General features: G+C 41.1%; 1 protein-coding gene across 1 annotated transcript in view; it reads right to left on the reverse strand.

The window, feature by feature from the left end:
- The window catches only part of kcnh7 (potassium channel, voltage gated eag related subfamily H, member 7), a 66,871-nt gene that overhangs the window by 23,668 nt on the left and 21,952 nt on the right, over positions 1 to 21,251 (reverse strand). The window contains exons 3-7 of the mRNA XM_053314353.1: positions 10,280 to 10,435; positions 3,335 to 3,814; positions 2,577 to 2,597; positions 1,739 to 1,762; positions 787 to 1,001 (exon numbers count right to left, since the gene is read on the reverse strand). Coding sequence (XP_053170328.1) covers positions 787 to 1,001; positions 1,739 to 1,762; positions 2,577 to 2,597; positions 3,335 to 3,814; positions 10,280 to 10,435 — 896 coding nt within the window. The remainder of the gene's footprint in view (positions 1 to 786; positions 1,002 to 1,738; positions 1,763 to 2,576; positions 2,598 to 3,334; positions 3,815 to 10,279; positions 10,436 to 21,251) is intronic.

Here is a 21,251-nt window from a genome sequence, read left to right on the forward strand (position 1 = left end):
TGAGAATGACCTCTAACCCTGTCTGTAACTCAAGCTGTACGTCCTGAGCTCTGGACACTGGCAGCTGTAAGAGTATCCCTGATTATCTGCCGCAAGTGATAGACACCTCTGCCGTTTTACGTTATCAGACCCCTTGAGTTTCAATTAATCATCCCGAGGCACAAAGAGGCCAGATGGGGGGGCTGGAGGGGGGGTGTGTTGATGCAATCTGCTGACTTCATCAGCTGCTCAATCTGTGCGAGAGTGATTTGTGATGATAGTAAATAATATTTTCATGAACATAACTATTGGATTCTAACGTCTGGCCGCTCCAGTCTGCACTTCACAGCAAACAGTGAATAATTAATACATGCAAACTAATGTGCTGACTTTATGATGCAAAATTATTTTTTTTAGCTGCAGACAACAACAAAGTGCTCACAATAATCATGATGAAGAACTTTTCACAACAATCAGTCTATTTTTTTTAAGTAGTGACATTTCACACACATAAGGAAATGTGATGTGTATAATGAGAGCTTTAATATGACTAGAAAATGATTATATCAAGACTACCTTGTGTGAAGGATTTTAAAGGTTTCACCAATAAATTGTAAGTACCCTGCATTCAAATATTACATGTAATGAAAACTAGCACATGAAAAGTGCACTCAAACAGAGAATATGTGGGTTTAAGCTCTTGCTATCAAAATTATTTAGATTTAAAGCCCATAGATAAGAAAAAAATATATGATAAGTTAATTTTTCATATTCAGAAACGTTCTTTTTGCATAGTTAGCATCTCACCTGTGTGACTTTATCAGTCACATTATGTGTGCGGTCTTTGACCTTTGGGGCAATGATGGTTTTCTCAGAGGATGGAGGGGATGGGCACTTCTTCTCGTTGTTGGCCTCGGAGAAGTTGAGAGTGATGAGGGGGATCTTATTGATGGTGCTGTATCTATTGAGGTTGGAGTCGGAGGTGGAGCCGAGCAGGCTGGATTTGATCTGGCTGAGTGGCCCTGAAAGAGAAGGCGACAGAGGGAGGATGTCATCATTAAAAGCTGCCACGTCTTCTCTCTGTGGTTGGCCTATCGTTAATCTAACAGGCGTTGTGAATCGTGGACATCAGAGAACAGTCTGGTGTTTGTTTGTGATTGTTGTGACATGGGTAGTGAGCATGGAGTGGCCCTCACTTTTGGAGTGAGATCAACTATGACACAACACTGAGAATACAACAGATACTGAAATATAAACTCTACAACCCTCTGATTGACCCGTCTAGGATGAACAGGCCTCTCAAAGTTTCTCATTAAAAGATAATGAAGAACACTGTAGGTGAAAGAAAAGAATGATTCAATGCAGCTTTACAAATCATCTGCCTGTCTAACGTGCCTAAACACAACAATGGAGTTAACTACATTCCCCTCCTTATACTACACAACATACTACATGTTCCCTAAGTGGACACAACACAGTAAAGACTAACGTGACGACACTACACACACTGACACGTGTTCCGATGAGTGAGAAAAAAACGAGAGAATTGCTGATTCAGCCTTGTGAGCCAGCAGACGGAGGTTGCAGTGATTTTTCACCCGTTTCACGAAAGTACAGTGTGGTGACTGAGTGGCGAGGACAGAGGAACAGACAGCTGAGGATGAAGAGAGTGCATGCGCAGCTTTCGATACATGCCACAGTAAGGAAAAACATTGGTCATAGGAAAATAACTTAAAAAAAGGAAAAGCTGAAGCCATACCCCCAGCCATCCAGGAGCGAGACACTAGCATACCAGGAGAGAGAAGAAATAGGAAGTAAAAGGGGAAAGTGGGATTATGGAGGGGTGTAGGATTTCAGGGTCAGTAGTCACGGGCATAAACAACATTACTTAACACATTATGGCACTTAACAGCAAATGGAGCACTTTGGTGGCTCTGTGAAGTAAAGTGTGCTATAAAACATCAATAGTGGTCGGGAACTCGTTATTTGATCATGATCACAATTAAACAATACCACAAGTGTAACTTCATAATTTGTTGTAAACATGCAGCATAAGCACTGCTATTATATAGATCAACTGTGAATTGGCTTATTTAAAGAAGGAAAAAGGGTGAGTGTATAGAATTAGAAATGAAACACAGTCAGGTTTCTTTTCAATTACTAAGACATGGCAACGAGGAAACCAGAGGTTGCATAGAGGAACACAGAGGTTGCAGACAGTGGGAGGTATCATCTTGTGAAGCTTCATTGATTTTCTTCAATGAACAAAAAGCAGAGAGAGAGAGATTTAATGTGTTCATGCAAGCGCGTGCAGACGTCGATGTGTTTTTTTACGTTTTTTTTTAAAACTGAGCCTTCCCCTTGGCGAGCGGCAAAGGTTCAGCGGGTCATGTGCTGGGAGACTGACTCATTTAGTGTTGTGCCAGTGTTTCTGAGACTCCAGCTTGGGAACTTACAAACACATTGTCAGTCATCAGCCGAGGCATTTGCATTCAACATAAACCTCAGTTATGTGGGAAAACGCATGCAGCAGGCAGGCTTTGTGCGATATACATGTATTAAACCAGCTCAAGATGCAGCAGGCTTCTGTTTGTTACCTTTGATATTGCGGCCATTGTCTGTGACACAGCAGCACGGCGTCAGAGGAGAAAGGGGAAGAAAAAAAGGGGGAGTGGAGGTGAGAGAAGAATTTCTGGTTTTCTACTATGACAAATGGGGGCTGGCGTTAAACCCCCACTGCTATCCCTATAAACAATTCATTACTGTGAAGTAGACGTATTACTGTGTCAGCCGGTGGGAGCTATTTGAATGAGAATTGTAGATAAGGGGATGGGGGGGGGGGGGGGGGTGGGTTGGTAGACTGATTGGCCTGGAGGAAACGGGGCCAGTCTGGGGCACTTCTACCCCTCATCTAAATGAGGGCCAAAAGGCTAATGAGTGATTTAGACCTGAGGGAAGATCAATAGCACAAAGTATAGATGGTGACTCAGTATAATGCTGATTAAGAGACACATCTCACATCTCCTATTTTGGGACCAAAGGGAGTTTTGCAATTAATGCAGCCAAATTATAGTTAATGTTTGTCATGAGTAATAGCTTTCTTCACAAGTCCCTCAATGTAAAGCACAACATCCATGAATTGACCACATCTTACTCTTATTTATATTATTAGCTGACATCACTTTGCCAATAGTGTGCTATAGCCGTGGTCACCAACTATAATTTTAAAATAAAAGTAATTAACAAGAGAAAATAACATAAAGCATAAGTTATTAGATTAAAAACTGCGTAGTACTTGTTTGGAAACCTGATTTACAGCATATGGTGAGGGCAGAGTACAGTAGGAGATTCCTACCTTCACTGGCGTGCCGGTCCCTGAACGCCGTCTTGGAGTTGGACCCAAATCCTTCGATGTCATGTACGGAGGAGGCTCTGCGAATACTGCACACGGTCTCTCTGGAGGCGGTTGGAGTGAGGCCCGGGATTGACGGAGCAGCGATGAGTGTGTCTTCCTGGCTCTGGTGTTCGGTCTGGGCGACGGCCTGGTCAGGGTATATCCGGTCCCAGGGGCCTTTGGGCGACGAGTGGTCCAAAGGCCCGGACACGGGGGTGGAGCAGTGGCTGGGGCCGATGAGGGCACGGGTGTCGTTGGCGTAGGACGGGCTGCAGCTCTCGCGGGTGGTGGGGAGTTGGTAGTCGCGGGTGGCCACGGAGCCGTCGCTGTGGCGAGGGGAGTCGACCATGACGGCATCGGGGTCTTCCTGGGGCAGAGACTGCTTGCTGATGCCCAGGAGAGGTAAGGCCGGGAAACGGAAGCGAAAGAATCTTCCTTTCCCTGATGGAGAGGAGCAGAGAGAGCAATGAGAGTCTATTTCTGTCATATCATTCCAAACTAATACCCTATCTGACAACAGTTAATGGTGACCAGTGACACTAAGAATCTGTTGGTGCTAATGGGAAATTTGGATAATGTACAAACACATTTTAAGTAGAAAATGTTTCCTCATTCTTTCTTAGGCAGCAGATAACTAACTCACTCAACAATTTTGACAACTTTGTTATTTTACAACTGTGTAAACAAAAACTGCGTAAAGACATGTGTACATGGGAACATGGTGGTTTTTAATGAGCCAGTGGGATCGACATAACCTCCGCCGACCTTGTGTTGTGCTTTCATGGGGTGTTTGTAACAGAGCTTGCTTGCAGTCTTCAACATCCCCGCTGATATCTTGTACTCGTTTGCCAAAAGCGCTGAAAAGCCTGCCAATGCAGCTATCTTAAAAAGACCCTGGCAGATCAAAACAAATGCCCACTCTGCCTCAGGCACTAGTTCAATCTTCAATTTCCTTCAATTATTCATGCAGGAGGACATTTGCTGAAATATTATAATGGTAGAAGTGCGATGAGGACTCAGTACTATAAAGGATTATTTGCAGGATTTTAATGAGTGATTGATAGCTGGGGAGATGGAGAAGAATGCAACACAGGCAAAGTGATATTCAAGGTGCTGTACATCTGAAAGAGCCGTAAGCGGGAAACAATGAAAATAATAAGTTTACAGTTAAGTTCGGGTTAGGGTTACACACAGACACACACGATTCACAAATGTTCATATCTAGTTGCGTCGAACAATATCTGCAAACATGTCATGAGAGAGACAGTCGCGCTCACAGGATTTCACATATGGACGGCAAAGCGTAGCCTGTATGTTGTGAATCATTTAGTCGCCTGAGCATATGTCATACATATCAGAAAGCTTTCTCAGTCCTGGAAAACAAGTCTTACTGCCACGAGGCGCTATGAAAACCAAGTCGTTTCATAAAAGCACTAACAGAAAGAAACGACGAGTAAACCTGGATTTATGAAACGAAAAAGCAAAACATCATTATGTCGCCTCTCTGTATTTGCATGAGCAAACTACAGCACGTTGTATTTGACCTTGTTCAACTCAACAATATCTGCAAAGAGCAGAACAGGTACGGATGTATTCAGAGACACAATACAGTAGGCTGTAAAAATAGAAAATGGAATAAATGTTTGAGGCTCGGCAGTGAGCAGCGTGCATCTTTATCTCCCTCAATGCTCCGTTTACTCAGTGAGACTGACAGGTAGAGAAAGAAAGGAACTAATTTTAGACACAATGCTGCGTGCCTGCTTGGGTCAGTGTACAATGTTTAAATTAAGTCTCTAGCCAGATGCTGATGATGCTGGAAATGATGGTTTGAATTTAATTGGTGATTTAGAGCAGGATATGAAGCTAGTGCTCAAATCTAACATGACCAAACAAAGCCATTCATCTTCATGTAGATGGAAGCTAAATTGATCTTATTCCTGCAAACCAATCATGAAGAAAGTTCTGTTTCATCTGCTGATCAATAATGCCATCTGAGTCAAATGTGTGAAACTGATCTTAAACCAGCAAACACAATTTATCAAAGTTTCTACACAACAAAACAGACTGTCTTATACACTTTCCCCAACAAATTAACTCTTCCCTTCAGCCATCACACCACTGCAAAATTACAGCAGTGACTATTTTATACTGTCATATTGTGCAGCTCTACAGCATTCCATATTTCCAACAGTTTGATTTAAACACCACCCTCGGCTGTTCAAATGGCACCTTAAACTAACGAATCCTAGTTCATGAACATTCACATGCTCAGAGTTCTGTTTCTAATTACTCTGCCTAGAGGATAAACATATACGCCACAAATCTTTTAATTAGCTCATAATTCAGTCACGGATTCCTGGTGTGTGCTGAGAACGTTCTATGTAGCTATATTTAATTGTGATATTGAAAGGGCTGAACCTTGCAGGAATATGCTGCCCTTTGAGTGCTGTTAGCGGTGTGTGTGTGTGTGTGTGTGTGTGTGTGTGTGTGTGTGTGTGTGTGTGTGTGTGTTCCCTCTCAAAACATTCTCATTCTTTTTCCTGCGAAAACTCACTGCCGGCTTTGCACAACCAATGGACGCACAGTGGCCCTTGTTGCTATGATACCAGATAGTAATATTTGCATTGCATATTAATTGGGCCCTCAGATCCCTATGTTGGGGAGTGAAATGTCTTTCTGCAATGTGAGCATGATTCAGATGTCAGGGAGAAGTAGAAAGGGAACAATACACCTTCATGCTCCTGTAGAATAACAAAAAAAGGTTCGGTGTCCTTGTTCTTGTGCTTTTGCTAACAATAAATAAGAAAAAAACAAAACGGTGTGTGTTAATGTGCTTACTAACTGATTTGCATGCGGTGCTCTTTTACCTAAGGAGTGTTTACCTGGGCTCCATGTGTTCTCCTGTTACTCACCAGCTCTAGAGAAAAACTCATTCTGCTGTGTCCCCACTTTTACCTGCACTACTTTTTATAGAAAGAAAATTCATGGATTGCAACAAGCCTGAGTTAATAGTAGTTAGGCTCTTCTTATTTGTGTGGCATTGATCCTTTATTAGATAGTTACCAGCAGTGTGCAACGGTCCATAGAAAGAGAGAGAAATAATATGTGATAAAGGTTACTGGCACATGTTCACACGTGTATAGTTCACTTGTATTCGTTCCCAGCAACAGCAATACATTTATGCATGTGTGTGCCTCTTTGACACCCATCCTGATCCTAAACTTTAAGTCACAGGGACTAACAGGTAACTCTGTCATTGGACCGTTTCAGAGAGCTATCAAAGCCATCTTTAGGTGACTGTCAGCATGTCATACAAGTACATCTGTCATGATAATTATGTTATCGACTTATCATACAAAGCATGGACATGGCCCTGATCATTTTTACTGACCTTGATATTGCCTGTTGTGTTTACATGTGTGTTTGTTTCTTGAAGAGAGGCGGGTAGGGAGCGATTGGTCAAGAAAGAAAGAGCATGAATGAAGCAGCAGGGGTGCCACGAGATCTTGCAAGACGAAAACACGACGCTATTTCTTGTCGAAGTGAATTTTGTCTCGCGAAGCTATAATTAAGGGGCGCACCAACAACAAAAAAAAAAAGACGATCGGTTTTCTATCACTCATTCGCTCGTTATGTCTTCTTTTTATAATGTCACGTGCGGATCATTAACCTTGTTGCAGCTTCTACCTGCTAAGAAGATCTCACAGAAGTATGAGATGAGGAGAGCAGCAGTGGTAAGTTGACCTCAGGTCTCTACACTGAAAGCCTGAGGTAGGAAGAGCGGAGGAATCTACCGCTGCTATGGAAGCCTAATGATGAAAGTAACTCTTCACACTTCCAAATTATAAAACAATTTATATTTTGTTCTACTTGTGTATTTATGTGATACAGGATTTGTGCAATTTACTTTTATTTCTGTTTTTTTATTAGCAATATGTTATAATTTGTGATAATTGGATTCTTTATTTAATTTATATTTATATATTAGAATTGTTTCTACTCTTTATAATTTACTTTTTAGTATTTGTAATTGTATCTAACCTTTGTATTTATGGTTATTTCCATAAATACCAAAATCATCCATCTATAAAATATCTATATGGAGAAACCTTTTACAGTGCTGCATACTGCATATGATAATTATATATTTAGAAAGTAGAACTAAAGTGATTCATTACAAGATGATTAGTTAAAACATTTCAATTCAATTTCCATTTTGTGAATTTCAAATAAAAGAACAGTCATTTATTTCCTCATTGAAGTTTTCTTAAAAATAGAGTTAAAATCTCGTCTCGTCTTGATCTCGTGAACCCAATATCGTGTCTCGTCTCGTGAGCTGAGTGTATCGTCACACCCCTAGTGTTCAGTTTAAGTTATTTGTCAGTGAATAAAAGCTAGACTAGACCCGAGTCAACTTCCTGTGTCCTGTTTGCCACCTGCTGATTAAAGTGAAGGGGTTAGCTCAAGAGTTAGTGACAATGGGTTAGCTTAACTTGGCCAGGCTCACTTAAAGTGGGCCAACATTTAATGCGGACCATCTATTCTCATTGCAGTGACGATCTGAGCAGTTACTAAACTGAGAACGGAGACATGTCTGGCTGCTGAGTCTCTGCTGAGTTTTGCTGCTGTCGTCGTCCTAAATTAGTTTTGTTAAGTTTTTTAAGACATACTGAAATTGACTGATGTGTATATGAACTATTTCACTCATAAAATCTCTTTTTTTGTGAGCATCACACTCACCACAACACATAAAAATGGCCCCTGACATTTCTGAAAACCCAAAATTCTCCTAAAACTCTTCACTCCCACTATCAAACTGATGCTGGGTGTGTGTGGGCCATGTATGTAGGCTGCAGGTATGGTGTAAATGATTCATGTGAAACTAGGGGTACTGGCACCTCTCAAATAGGTAAGGTATGGTATTTGCAATTGTGGCATAAAATTGTTTTAATATAATAATATTGTTCAACGCAATTATGTATGGGATAATAATTCATCCAACAAAAGCAGTTATCTTGACAGGTCTATATACAACATTAGACATTTTAATAATTTAATGTATTGTTTTTACATTATCAGACCAATGGTTATCCTACTTTGGCATATTGTATTCTTTATTTCCTCCTGCTACTTAACTTCAAGTTTGAACTACTTCTGCCTTGCAACAATAACAACACTCATGAATCACTGAGCAAAGCCTTGAGCACCTCTGAAATCACTAATAAATCAGTAACCCCCCCCCCCCCCCCCCCCCTCTGGAGTTGTGGCCGCAACACTTTTCTTGCAATTTATGGATATGTGAAAGCGGGCCTGCTCAACCACATCAAAGCAAAAATGAGAATCCAAGATGGTTGCAGGATGGATGGATCGATGCTGAGTGGCAAAAGCAATCGATAAGCAGCACCTAATGCATGGCTGCTCATTCCCCAGAAGTGCTCCAGATAATGTAACACATGGATCATCACCTAGCACCATCCAAAGGCAGCTCTTGCACACACTGCAAAGTTATTAGAATAGTAACACGAGTAGTTAAATTTACAGCTTGAGCAGTCTGTTTGTCTTTAATATCCTCTTAAATTATGCACTGACAGTTGTAATTGTCATCCCTGTCCATCTGCTGGTAAAAAAAAAGTGCAGTACCAGGTCTCTGGAGTTAAGTGAGGGAGGGCTGTGGTCAAATGAGGCCAAGAAATCCCGACTCTGTGTGGTAATCCCTGCCACTACAGAGGTTGTATGTAGGCAGAGAGAAAGAGAGGGAGACGGTGTCCAACGTTGAGACTCGACCTGGTAAATAAATCTGAACCTCAGCATTAGATTTGCAGGGACGCCCACTCAGATATTCAGATAGGCATGAATAGACTTTAATTCATAGAGGCCTGCTCCATCAGGGATTACCAATGTGCTTGTGCTGAGCAATTAGCTCCCTTAGAAAAGTGACAGAGGAAGGCCTTATCAGCGACACATACACGCCTGTGCAAACACACACATGCTCGCAAATTGAGTGTACACACAAGTGCACACAACTTGCTTATGTATTCGACACACGCATCGCAGCTCTTCTCACCACACACCCCATGAGGCAACAGCCTGTTCAGGGGCCTCATCCAATTACAGTCATCTGGAGGTGACCTCTGGTCCTCCATGCTGCTGTTTTATACTGTATGTCACACATAGCAAATGGAGAAAGAGAGAGTCATGGAAGACAGAGGAGGCCTCGAGAGCATGTTCAAGAGCACCGCTGGGGAATGGCATTATGCGCTATTACACCGACAGCTCTGGGAAGCGGAGTGCTCTCCAGCACTGCTCCAGCGTTTCATCAGGCCGTTCTGGCAGGCTATGAGCTATAATTGGGCCAGACCTTTGAGATGACGGCAGGCCAACGCATCAGTGTCTGCTAAACGCTGGTGTCAACATGCCAAAAGGAGCCATCTAGCAGGGAATTCCTACGGCTGCGCTCACGATTGCTGCTCGACGCTGTGTTGGAGTGGAGCGATAGTGAAGGTGCAAGTTGGAGATTGTTACAAGTCAATTTAAACGTGCAGATTGAAGCATTATGCTACAAAAGGCAAGGCGATAAAGAAATGTGTGCATTATTGGAGATGGCAGGGTGAGATACATTAGTATTGTGTCATATTCCTGAGACACAGAGGGGGGTTGGGTTAAGGCACAAATTGATGGATGTGGGAAAAGGTTACAAGTAAAAAGGTCACAGGCAGCTGCTACATTACTATCACTCCTTTTCTTCCTCCTTTCTTTTTCAACTCAGCCTCTGACTTCTACCTTCAGCCGGAGTCCATGCAGCACATTAGTCTAAGTGCAATATTTGTAACAGTATACCGACTGCATGGCAACATCAATGGTAACATAAAAGCTTTCAGCACGTCTTCCTCTGTGTCTTTTACTCACATTGGTGAGCTTTGGATGGTGAGGTGTGGTTGAGTTTCTCCAGTGAGTCACTGCTGCCTTCGTCCAGGATGTAATCAAAGTTAAGGATGAACATCATCACCACGCCCTCCTCGTTCTTCACAGGGATGATATGGGTGGCGCACAGGAAGTTTGAACCTAACAAACAAGAAATTAAAATCATGGTTAGAAATATGTAAGAAACTTTTAATGTTTTGTTGGATGGACTTGGAAGTTGATCTGCTGCATTCGCATATAAAATGTTGGAATTATGAACCCCATCAATCTCGAAGGCGAGCTTGCCTGATTTAAAATTCATAACTTTAATGGTTTCCTGTTCCCTAAAATGGAATTGCCTGCAAAACAAAATGGGAGAACCTGATCAAAGCTTTAAGAACATAGCAGCTTTTTCTGATACAGTACAGTTTGACCCTGGAGCTTTCCATTAACACTCTTTGACATTCAAACATCTTATTTCAGATAAAGCTATGTGTGCAGAAAGGCCTGGCACAGAAATGAGGGTGAAAAGGTCAAGAGGTCCACTGAGAGGAAAGCCTCTGGAGCTGAATGATTTCACTTATCCAGTCAAGCCCTCTGTCCTGCAGCTGAGGACAGTGTAGTTGAGTACAGTGAAATACAGTGCAAACATCTATTCACCTCACGTTAACAGTCATGCATTATCCAATTAATAAAAGAATGAATGGCTATGTAACCTGAATCACATTGGACCTACAATATATGCTGTGTCCAACCTTGAATTCTCACTCTCACATTTTTCTCTGAATGTTCTCAGCCTCGTGGAGGAAAAAAAAAAAAGAGAAAAGAATTGCTCTCAGTTCTTAAACTCCAATTATTAGAACTGCCGATGGCTCCGCAGTGGGAGGTAAATTTAATGCAACCCTGCTTGCTGCTAATGCCTCATGTCTAAATGGTCCTAATTCATCAAACAGCAGACAAGAGGTTAGGATGAAGCATAGATGTCGCGCTGTTTATACCAACTGTCTTATTTTCACTTCAAATGAAATATTAACATTAGAACCAACAAAGTAAATAGATATAGATATTTTACATGTAACTGACTGTTTTTATTGATCATTTTCAACTCCCTGCATGCTGGCATCGGCTACATGTGATATACAGATGCTACAGCAGAGATTAGTAGACTAGAAAATGAAATGCATGATAAGTTTTAAATAATGAATATGGACATCTCTGGAAGATGCTCTCCTTCACATTAGGCTCTAAGTCCTGCTGTCATCAGGAGGCTATTTATAGCTCGCCCAGCAGGCACCCAGCCTACAGCGTTTCTTTTCTGGGGGAACACAGAGACACACACGGCTGCACAAACACACTCAAGTGCAATTCTGACTTTGCACACAAATGTGAGTGTACTTGCAGAGATTTCCATGTATGTACATACTTGTGCGCGCAAAAGCAAAATATTTCCAGAATTCCAGTCTTCTTCCTTCTATTGTTCCCCATTTTTTAACAAGAGGCTCTCAAACAATAAAATCCTATTGTGCGGCAACATTACAAACCAACTGCTTCACCAGACTGGGGTTTGATTTATGTATTGGGGAGCCCTGATTCCACTGGGCTAAGCAGTATGCTGCCACTAATAGTACATCAGTGTCACCATGAGTGGATGGAGCCATTAATTTCAGTCAAAGGGAGTGGGGAGATGGAGGGGGGCTGTATCACGCCTCTTCTGCTTTTGTGTGACAATATGCAGAAGAAGCCCATACACCAAGAGCATGTGTCTGTTAGTTTTCATGGTTTTCAGGAACAGTCTGCTGACTGTCCAGTAGCTGCAGGGAACACATTCAGAGCAAAGACAGGTTTGTGGATTAAAGAATACAGCAGAAAAGTCTTCAAAAGAAAATTCTAATTATGCTGAACACTTGAAAATGATTCACCACTAACTTACAGTTCCTGAATACTTGTATTTAACTATGGAAGACCTTGTAAGTTAGAGAAAAATCCTTGAATTTGATGTCAGTGCCGAACTTACTATTATTTTGCAGTTTGTTGGTATAAAACACAAATGTGGCTGTTTAATCTTCTTAAGCACACATTGTAGCAATAATTGTCTTCCTGACAATTCACTTTATTTGCAAATCAAAAGTAAAACGATCATGTCTGTCTCCATGGAAACAAGAGCGCACGCCAGAGAAAAGCAAACTTGCTGTGCCAAGTTGGATGCGACTTTCATTTGTCTCCACTGCAAAGCTCCTTCAAGATGTTTCTTAGATAAAACTAGATCATCTCTTTTTCTGCTGAAGACATCTGTCAGTTTATGATGAACTCCTGACAAAGTGAAACTTAAGGAGGAACAATAGAAATTTACTTTTAGTACATTTTTTACTTGTAAAGTTGCAGTCTGAGTAAGTGAAGTTTAAATATTCAATACATGATGAATCCACACGTTAAGACGGACATTTTTTGTAGTGTATTCACCATCATTCAACACCAACTGGGGCCATTTTTCCTTGTAGTGATGATAGCAAGTGCGGTACACATACAGGAAAAAGCTTTTACTAAAGAGGATGAACTCATATTGATTAAATATCACACATATAATACCAGTCAATAGTTTGGACACACTTTAACGATACGACACCTTTACCAGACAGAGCACATCTGAACTTCTTTGGCTATAGATAGTACTTAACAATTTACCCCACCTGTTGGAAAACAGATGATCGGTATGGTATGACAAGCAAAGGCTGACATAACAATGGAAATCACATATGGCCTGTCTTGAACATATTTCTATTCCTACTTCTGCTGAGTAGAGATATACAGGTCCAGCCCCACACCTTATTATATAGCATCAAGTGCTCAGGCTGACAGTCCTCCACACTCCACTATGGAAATGGATACAGCTTTGATTTGGGACTGTAAAATAACTTCACCTCAGTCTGCCCGAGGTGCAGGAAATGATTGCTGGGCTAGCAGGAATGAGGAATAACTGGACTATATTTACTTTAGTCATTGCCCAAGACGCGCCGTATTCTGAAGAACAACATCTCAGTGGGAGAGACACAAGACAGTTATTACTCATGCTGTACTTAAACAAAAGGAACTCAGGTATTTTCAAACTGTTAACCATGCCAAAGTTATCTGGGCCTTAAAGTCTAAACCAAAAGGAATTTAAATCTTTGGAGTATCATATCAGTATATATCATAACTTTTAAGTAAATATTGCAATATCTCAATGGATTAAAAAAAAAATCACTTCCTACAAAATTATACACAGATAGTCTTATTTTTTAAAAGGACTCAAATAAAGTGGTCAGTGAATTGAGAAAAGCAAAGAGTGCCTGCTTTATACTGGTCGTTGCACTGTTAGGGGGGAAATAGCTTTAGAGACATATTAATAGACTTACTAAATGAGAGTCTAATCAGAGAGCAATAATTCAACTGAATGCTAGTAGAGTGATCAGTTCTGATAGAATGGTAATTGCAAATGCATTATTAAATGACTATATAGCAGGCATTTAGTACAGTAGTGTAGTAGAATATTAGTGGTAGAACTAGCAGCAAACATTGAACCATTAGAGCTAATCAGAGACTTCAGCAAATTCGTTTTCTATCACACAGACCCATCAAGGTACAATTAAACAAATTATTGATCATGAAATCATTCACTGATATTTATAAAAGAAGTATACAATACTCTGTTAAGGCCTATAACCCATTATGATACATTTATCCACCAATACTGGGGAATCTTCTCAAATATTTAAACATGGAATTATAACTCCAAGCTTGTAATTATAGACCAATCTTAAATTTTCCATTGCAAAAATCAAACAGAGCAGTTGATACATTTTCTTTGAATTTCCACCAAGACATTCAAAGGAAATGGCTACATGTTATCTTATTGAAATTATAAAGACGTCACTAAATGATGGAAAAGTAACGAGGACAGTATCATTAGACCTGAAAAAGGCCATTGATTACGTGAATCATGATCATACTTTTAAATAAACTTAAAAAGCTAAACTTTTCCCAACAAGATCCCAGATGGTTTTAAATCATATCTGTAATCCTGATCAAAATGAATGGGATGACATCAACCCTTTGAAATTGTACAATGGGCACCACAAGGTTCCATCATGGGACCACTGCTCTTTTGTTTATACATTAATGATCTAGCAGACAGCTGTACAGAGGCTGGGTGCCAAATGTATAATGATGATGCAATTATTTATGTATTGACAGAGACTCTACAACAGGCTGCAGAGTTACTGAATAGATTAATGGTTGATGCCTCACAGTGGCTTCAAAATAACTTCCTCACTGCAATGGCTTTACAATAACTACTGATCAGAAGGAAATAGAGAAAGTAAATGAGTTCAAATATCTAAGTGTCATAGATCCCCTATCAAAATTTGAAGCACATATTAAGAAAGTGTCCAAGGCCATTAAAGCTGCAGTTGGTAAGTCTTATAAAAGTAATTTTTTGTCATATTTGCTAAGACTGACACTATGTAAAGACAGCATTACATGAAACTAGTAATCTGTAAAAAAAACAACAAAAAAAAACCAGGCTCATTTAGCCCCGCCTACTGCTGCCACTGCAAATTGCCAGAATCCACCACGACCGGACAAAAAGAACCAATCAGAGCCAGGATTGTGTCAGGTGGAGTGTCTGACAGCTGTCAATCACTGCTCACGCACACAGCCCCCTCCCCCTTCCTCCTCAGCTTGGTCAAGCTCATATCTCTGAGTTTCTACGTAAAGTATAGCCATGTGAAAGTCACTGTAAAGCATTTTATATCTAGCTGTGTGGAGTGCAGTTCATATATTAGCGATTCATGTGCCATGTTGGGATCTGTGGGATCTGAAAGTTGTACTTCTTCAAATTTGATGCTAAGTCCTCTCTCTCCTCAAAGTTACCAACTGACTCATAAGATCCTCACAGGCTCAAAGGCTCACAGATACAGAATACCCTATCATCAAAAATAAAAACATGACCTGATGTCAAAGCTTTCAATAGAAAGACAACACAAAAGCAAAGATGCATGGGTCTATAAAGCATACATCCTTTCTTTCCCTTTTGTTGTTCTTAATCATCGTTTTCAATCATTGTTCCCACTTATCGTTTGCAGTCTTTGTTACTACAATTACTGTTTGTAGTGGTTGTTTGTGTCTGTTTCATTGTTAGTCTCTCTGCCTGTATTAGTGTTGTATTATGTGTTTTATACCATAAAGCCTAACCAGGGACAAAGACTGCAAATTATGGCTATTAGTTCTGTATACATTGCATCTGTTGCATTGTATTTAAACATAACAATGCCTACATGTACTGTGCCTGTCAAATAAATTAATAAATAGTAGGAATAATATACCTCCCCTGTGAGTGAGTTTAATGGCTGTGTGTATGAGGCACATGTACACATTCACAAAGACATACCCCTCCATACAAATGCAAACCAGATTCCTCCATGGTGCAGAATTTGCACACACATGCCTCCACGCTGGCATGCACATTCACATTTATCATTCACAAAAACACGTGTGCAAAGGGGTCCAGTACACACACACTACGGAACACTTAGTATAACCTCTGCATGCCACAGGAAGGGACGTAACCCCAGCTTTGTGTAAAGCAATCTTTGTGTGTGTGTGTGTGTGTGTGTGTGTGTGTGTGTGGAGGCAAGCATGTGTGCACTCTAAAAATAAGCTTCTTGGAATCCATAGGCATTTATAATTCATAGGAGCTGAGCATTATGTTCTAGAAAGCATAATGGTTGGACTTTTTTTTAGGCAATGTAAGAATGAGAGGAGGATTGGTGCTTGTTTGTGTAATTGTGTGTTTACGTGTGAGTGACAGACACACAAGAGAGAGTGGGATTGGGCTGCTTTCATCCAAATAGTAAGATGACAAATGCCTTCCCCACATACAGCTGAAAAATACTAAATTAAACTAATTAAGCTGTGTAAATTATGTCTGTAGTAAACATTTTTCATTTGACGCATAAAATATTATTGACTGCTTGTTCATTGTAAGGTTCATCAATCTTTTGTGTATGCATGTGCTCCTTTTTTTATTCTCTGTCACACACTTTTCTACAACAGCTAAAACAAATCTATGCAAATACATTTTAATATCAAAGCCAGAGGAAGGGAGAGATAGTGTGTGTGTGTGTGTGTGTGTGTGTGTGTGTGTGTGTGTGTGTGTGTGTGTGTGTGTGTGTGTGTGTGTGTGTGTGTGTGTGTGTGTGTGCATGCATGAGTAGTGATCTCTGTCTTAACCTCCACTTTGACTTGCACATTTGTGTATGAGTTTTAAATCTGCATCCGATCTACTTGTGCTATTAGCTCATTTCATTATTCCATTACGGATGTACATAAGTATGTGATGAGGCATGACAGAATGAAGCTGTTTAAGTAAAAATCTATGTGTTTATGTAATTTATTTTCTGTTTCCCTTTCTTTCCCCGATATGCACTTTTCACTCCCATCCCATTATCACTCACTTCTTTTCACTCACTCTCTGCCTCTGTCACTACATCTATGCCTTTTTTCTCCCCGTGTCCTTGTCTGTCTATCACTCTCTTCCTTTTTCATTATTAAATCCACCCAAGCCCTCATTTGTTTCCAATTTCTGTTATATTTTTCTCCCCTTCAGCCTCTGCTCTCTCTCTCTCTCGTTCTCGCTCTCTCTCTCTCTCTCTCTCTCTCTCTCTGTCCATCTGTGTATGTCCCTCTCCCTGAGAAATGAGATAGCTGCCCAGGTTCTCTGCAGGAAGACCACCTGACGTTTTATGAGTGGACAGATCAAACAGATTTCACAGTGCTGCTGCAGATGCAAATTTCTGCCTGTCTGCCTGCATATCCTGCCTCCGCTGAGGGTCAAAGACAAACACGCTGGTAGTGGTCGACCGATTCATTGGTCAGCCGATTGATCGAGCCGATATCTGGCATTCTGAGATAACTGGCAGAGGTCGATGAGGCCGATAAATAAAAAATGTCAATGGCAGAGATCAGTGGTGTAATGTGCCTGTGGCTGTGCTGGGTCTAATGTTACCTTAGAGAATATAAGTGAGCTCAAGATATTCTTTTATTAGTGTTACGTTGGGGAAATGTATATGCAAGCTAAATTGATTTATTTAATTAAACTAATTGGCTCTTAACATATACAATGTTTACTGTCTGTATTATTAGATTGATTCTGGCTTCTTAATTGAATTGTAAAACATTTATCAGATTTGTCATTTGGGATAGTTGTGTTATGGTAAGCAAGTGTAACTGTAAAGCCTATTATTGCAAGTTTACCAGCACTAACATTAATAGCCAGCTAGCAGAACTAAAACAGCATTTTGGGAAATTAATGTTATAAAGTCTGTGTGTGTGTGTGTGTGTGTGTGTGTGCGCGCTTTAATACACTAAGAAAACTTGGCACAGTGTTTAATGTGATAGGAAAATACATTCAAATCCACTATTTCATTAACTAATAAAAAATCCATCTAAAACAATATTAACAGATAAGATATCCATGTATATTATTATTATTATTATTATTATTTTTTTAAATCTAATGTTGACCTTGTGTGTTTGTTCTACTTTAACAGTTACAGATGGCTGGACAGATATCTAGTTCCTTATGGCAAAATTTCACACCAAGAGAGGCCAGAAGTGTAATATCTGCAGTGAATTGGTGAGCATGGAGGCAGAAAAAGGAAAGAAAAAAAAAACACCACAAACATCTGGAATCCCCTTAAGTATCACCACTTCCCTGCTAATAAAGAGGCATGGGAGAAGAAAGAAGATGCAGCTAAAGCTGACTCACTTCAGTCGACTGTAACACAGACGTTTGATGCTCAAAGAAAATGGTAAAAAAAAAATCAGATCAGGGGTCAAAACAAGTTGACACTTTAATAATAGAAATTATTTTTATGGTTGTGTCAGATGTGGTTGGTACAGCTTTAAATGTGAGAAGTACACAGACATGCTGGACAGTGTGCACACAAAGGTTGTGAAGAAAATCTAAGTACTGACTGCAACAAAAATGCTGCTTCCCATTCATCTTTCACAACAGACTGTTCTGTTCTTCCTGGAGAAGCAGAATCATTAATGAGTCTAACAAGTCATTTTGTACACATTGACTGGGAAAGGAAACCTTAAATGTCAAGGCCAGGTCTGGCTCCTATACTGGGGACTCTATCAGCAAGTTGTTTCTTAACATGGTGGATATCAACCAAGACAGAGTGGTGCTTGTGTTCAGACATAGTGGTGCAAACCTGATCAAAGGCATGAGAGTGGCAGAGATATCGGACCTCAGCTGCAGTGCACACACATTGCAATGTGTGGTAAATGAGGGCATCAGCAGTCAGAGAGCAGTGGGAGGCATTATCAGCAAGTTGAAGACATGTGCAACACACTTCAACCTCTCTGTGCCGGCAAAACAGCATCTGAGGGCCTTTCAGGAAGACCTCGGCCTCCACCAGCGTGCCATCGTTCAAGCTGTTTCCCTCCCGCTGGAACTCCACTCTGCGCATGTTGCACAGGTTGCTGGAGCAGAGGTGTACACAGGAGTCCAGCTGTGGGAACAATGGGATGTCATCTCAAATCTGATTGAGATGCTGGGCCCTGTCGAAGAAGTGTGTCTTGAGATGAGCAAGGCCTCTTTGTCCTGCATTATTTTAAGCACTGCAGAGCTGAAGACGCTGTAGAGGCTCACCCTACTGGCTGGATCAGAACACTAAGAGACAATGTTTGTAGAGCTTGGAGAAAAAGATTGTTCAAGATTGAGGAGCCTAAATGTTTGATGCTGGATCCTCGATACAATGGCACAGGACACACTGATGAAAGCAAAACAATGGCTAAAAGAAAGAACAAGCCATTGCCTCTGAGTCTGAACAACAACCACCGCTGGGGAGCGAGGACTGGATCCTAAATGAATACTGGTGGAGGAAGAGGAACCCTCTGGTGTTGTGGACTGAATGTACACAATCATTCTTGGGGCTGACAGCTATCGTGGAGCTCCTGCTGAGGCAGAGAGTGTGTGACATCTCTGAAAAGCTGAACCGTTACCTCCGGGAAGCCGGTGATTGACAGAAAGAGCGGTCTGCCGCTGCAATGATGGAAACAGAACAAAAACCCACCTCGGTCTCTTTGCACCACTGGCGAGAAAATCTCTCTGCCCCCCCTCCCTCCTCTGTTCCCAGCAAGAGAATACTCTGTCAGGTTGGGACCATTTATGAGAAGAAGAGGAACAGGCTCAGAGGAGAGAAAGCAGCAGAGAAACTTTGTTTTCCTGTGTTTCTACTTGCAGAAACTGGGACTGGGACTGAAAACAAAGAGATGTTGCTACTGTGAGCACAACACTAACATTGTTTATTTCCTTTTTATTTATTCATGCAAGTTTACACATTTTTGTTCCCTCTCAGAAACAGGGAGATGTTGCTATCTGCTCATGAATGCTGTTGCTATGTAAACTAAAAATCTAATTTTCATTCATAAGTCTTGTGATTGTGGAAATGTAGTTAGTGGATGCATTTTTAATGTAAAGTGCTGAAGATAGTGATCAGATTTACTTAAGCAAACAGCAACAATGCAGGCAATGACATTAGTGTTTAAGTTCATTTAAGTTCAGCAATTTTGGATCTCATTTGTTATGTTTAAATTGTTATAGTTTATCAGATGCAAAACACAAACAAACAAGATATCGGCCACGCTGCTCTACAAATATCAACATCAGTGAGTGAAAAACCTGTATCGATCGTCTCTCTCTCTCTCTCTCTCTCTCTCTCTCTCTCTCTCTCTCTCTCTCTCTCTCTCTCTCTCTCTCTCTCTCTCTCTCTCTCTCTCTCTCTCTCTCTCTCTCTCTCTCTCTCTCTCTCTCTCTCTCTCTCTCTCTCTCTCTCTCTCTCTCTCTCTCTCTCTCTCTCTCTCTGACACAAATAACATTTACATTTCTCAGTTGCAAACTGGCATAGAGACACACACAGACAGACAACCATGCACACACAAACACTAATGAGGTGTACAGATCTCAGTTCAGCACACTCTGTGGACACACACACACACAAGTGCACACACACATACATGCAGCCTGCCGGCAGCATTAATTAGCAGAATGTTCTCTGTCCAACAAAATCTAATAAGCAGGCGATGGAGCTGGTTTGCATGGTGCAGTGTAATGAGAGAACGCACCTTTGAAAGGCACTAAAACAATTTTAGTCAGAGCGTCTCTGAGTTGAATATTTATAAGGAGCTGCGAGGAGCAAAACATAGTTAAGCATCCTAACATGATACATCAGGCCCCAGCTTGGCTCCTTTTGAAATACGTTTTGGGGGGGTGGGGGGGAATCACCTCTTCTGTCTGTCAAAAATAAGGAAACAACAGCATGACTCAGCATTCTGCTTCCCCAACTGAAAGCTGCGGTCATGGATGGATGGACTAAAACAGAAAGAGAAACACAATCTGTTCTTTTCTGGTCTCTAATCCTCTGAGGACGGGAGAAAGTGCTGAATTGCAGTTAGTGAGAGAGGCAAAGTAGCTCAAACTTTTGGCAAGGTGAAAGTGAGTTGGTAAACACGGAACTGCCAATCATCCCACACGCTGTAAACATCAGAGAAGCCTTGAGCCAAACCACAGTGAATCCTATATATAACAGGCTGATAAGCCTACTGTGTTGCTACTGCGTTGTTACGCCTGCCTGGTGTGTCAAAGTCAAGCCTTAAGCCTGAGTGGATACGTGGGTCTTATCGATTTCAACATTTTCCACTAGGCTTCATTTCCTCACTGATGCGCTTCAGCCTACCTGGATTAACAGGGCTACCTGGTAATCTGTTGCTACACAGATGGCTCGGCAGGGTGACAGCACAGGGTGACACCATGTGCACACACTGAATATGCCAAATCACAGTATGCTGAGGGACTCTAATGTTGTCAGACCAAAGCTCCATTGTTTAGTATCATCTCCACACAGCACTACACTGATACTGTGGGCCTTCCCTT

The sequence above is a fragment of the Scomber japonicus genome, chromosome 24 (genome assembly GCF_027409825.1).
Source record: "Scomber japonicus isolate fScoJap1 chromosome 24, fScoJap1.pri, whole genome shotgun sequence".
NCBI lineage: Eukaryota > Metazoa > Chordata > Actinopteri > Scombriformes > Scombridae > Scomber > Scomber japonicus.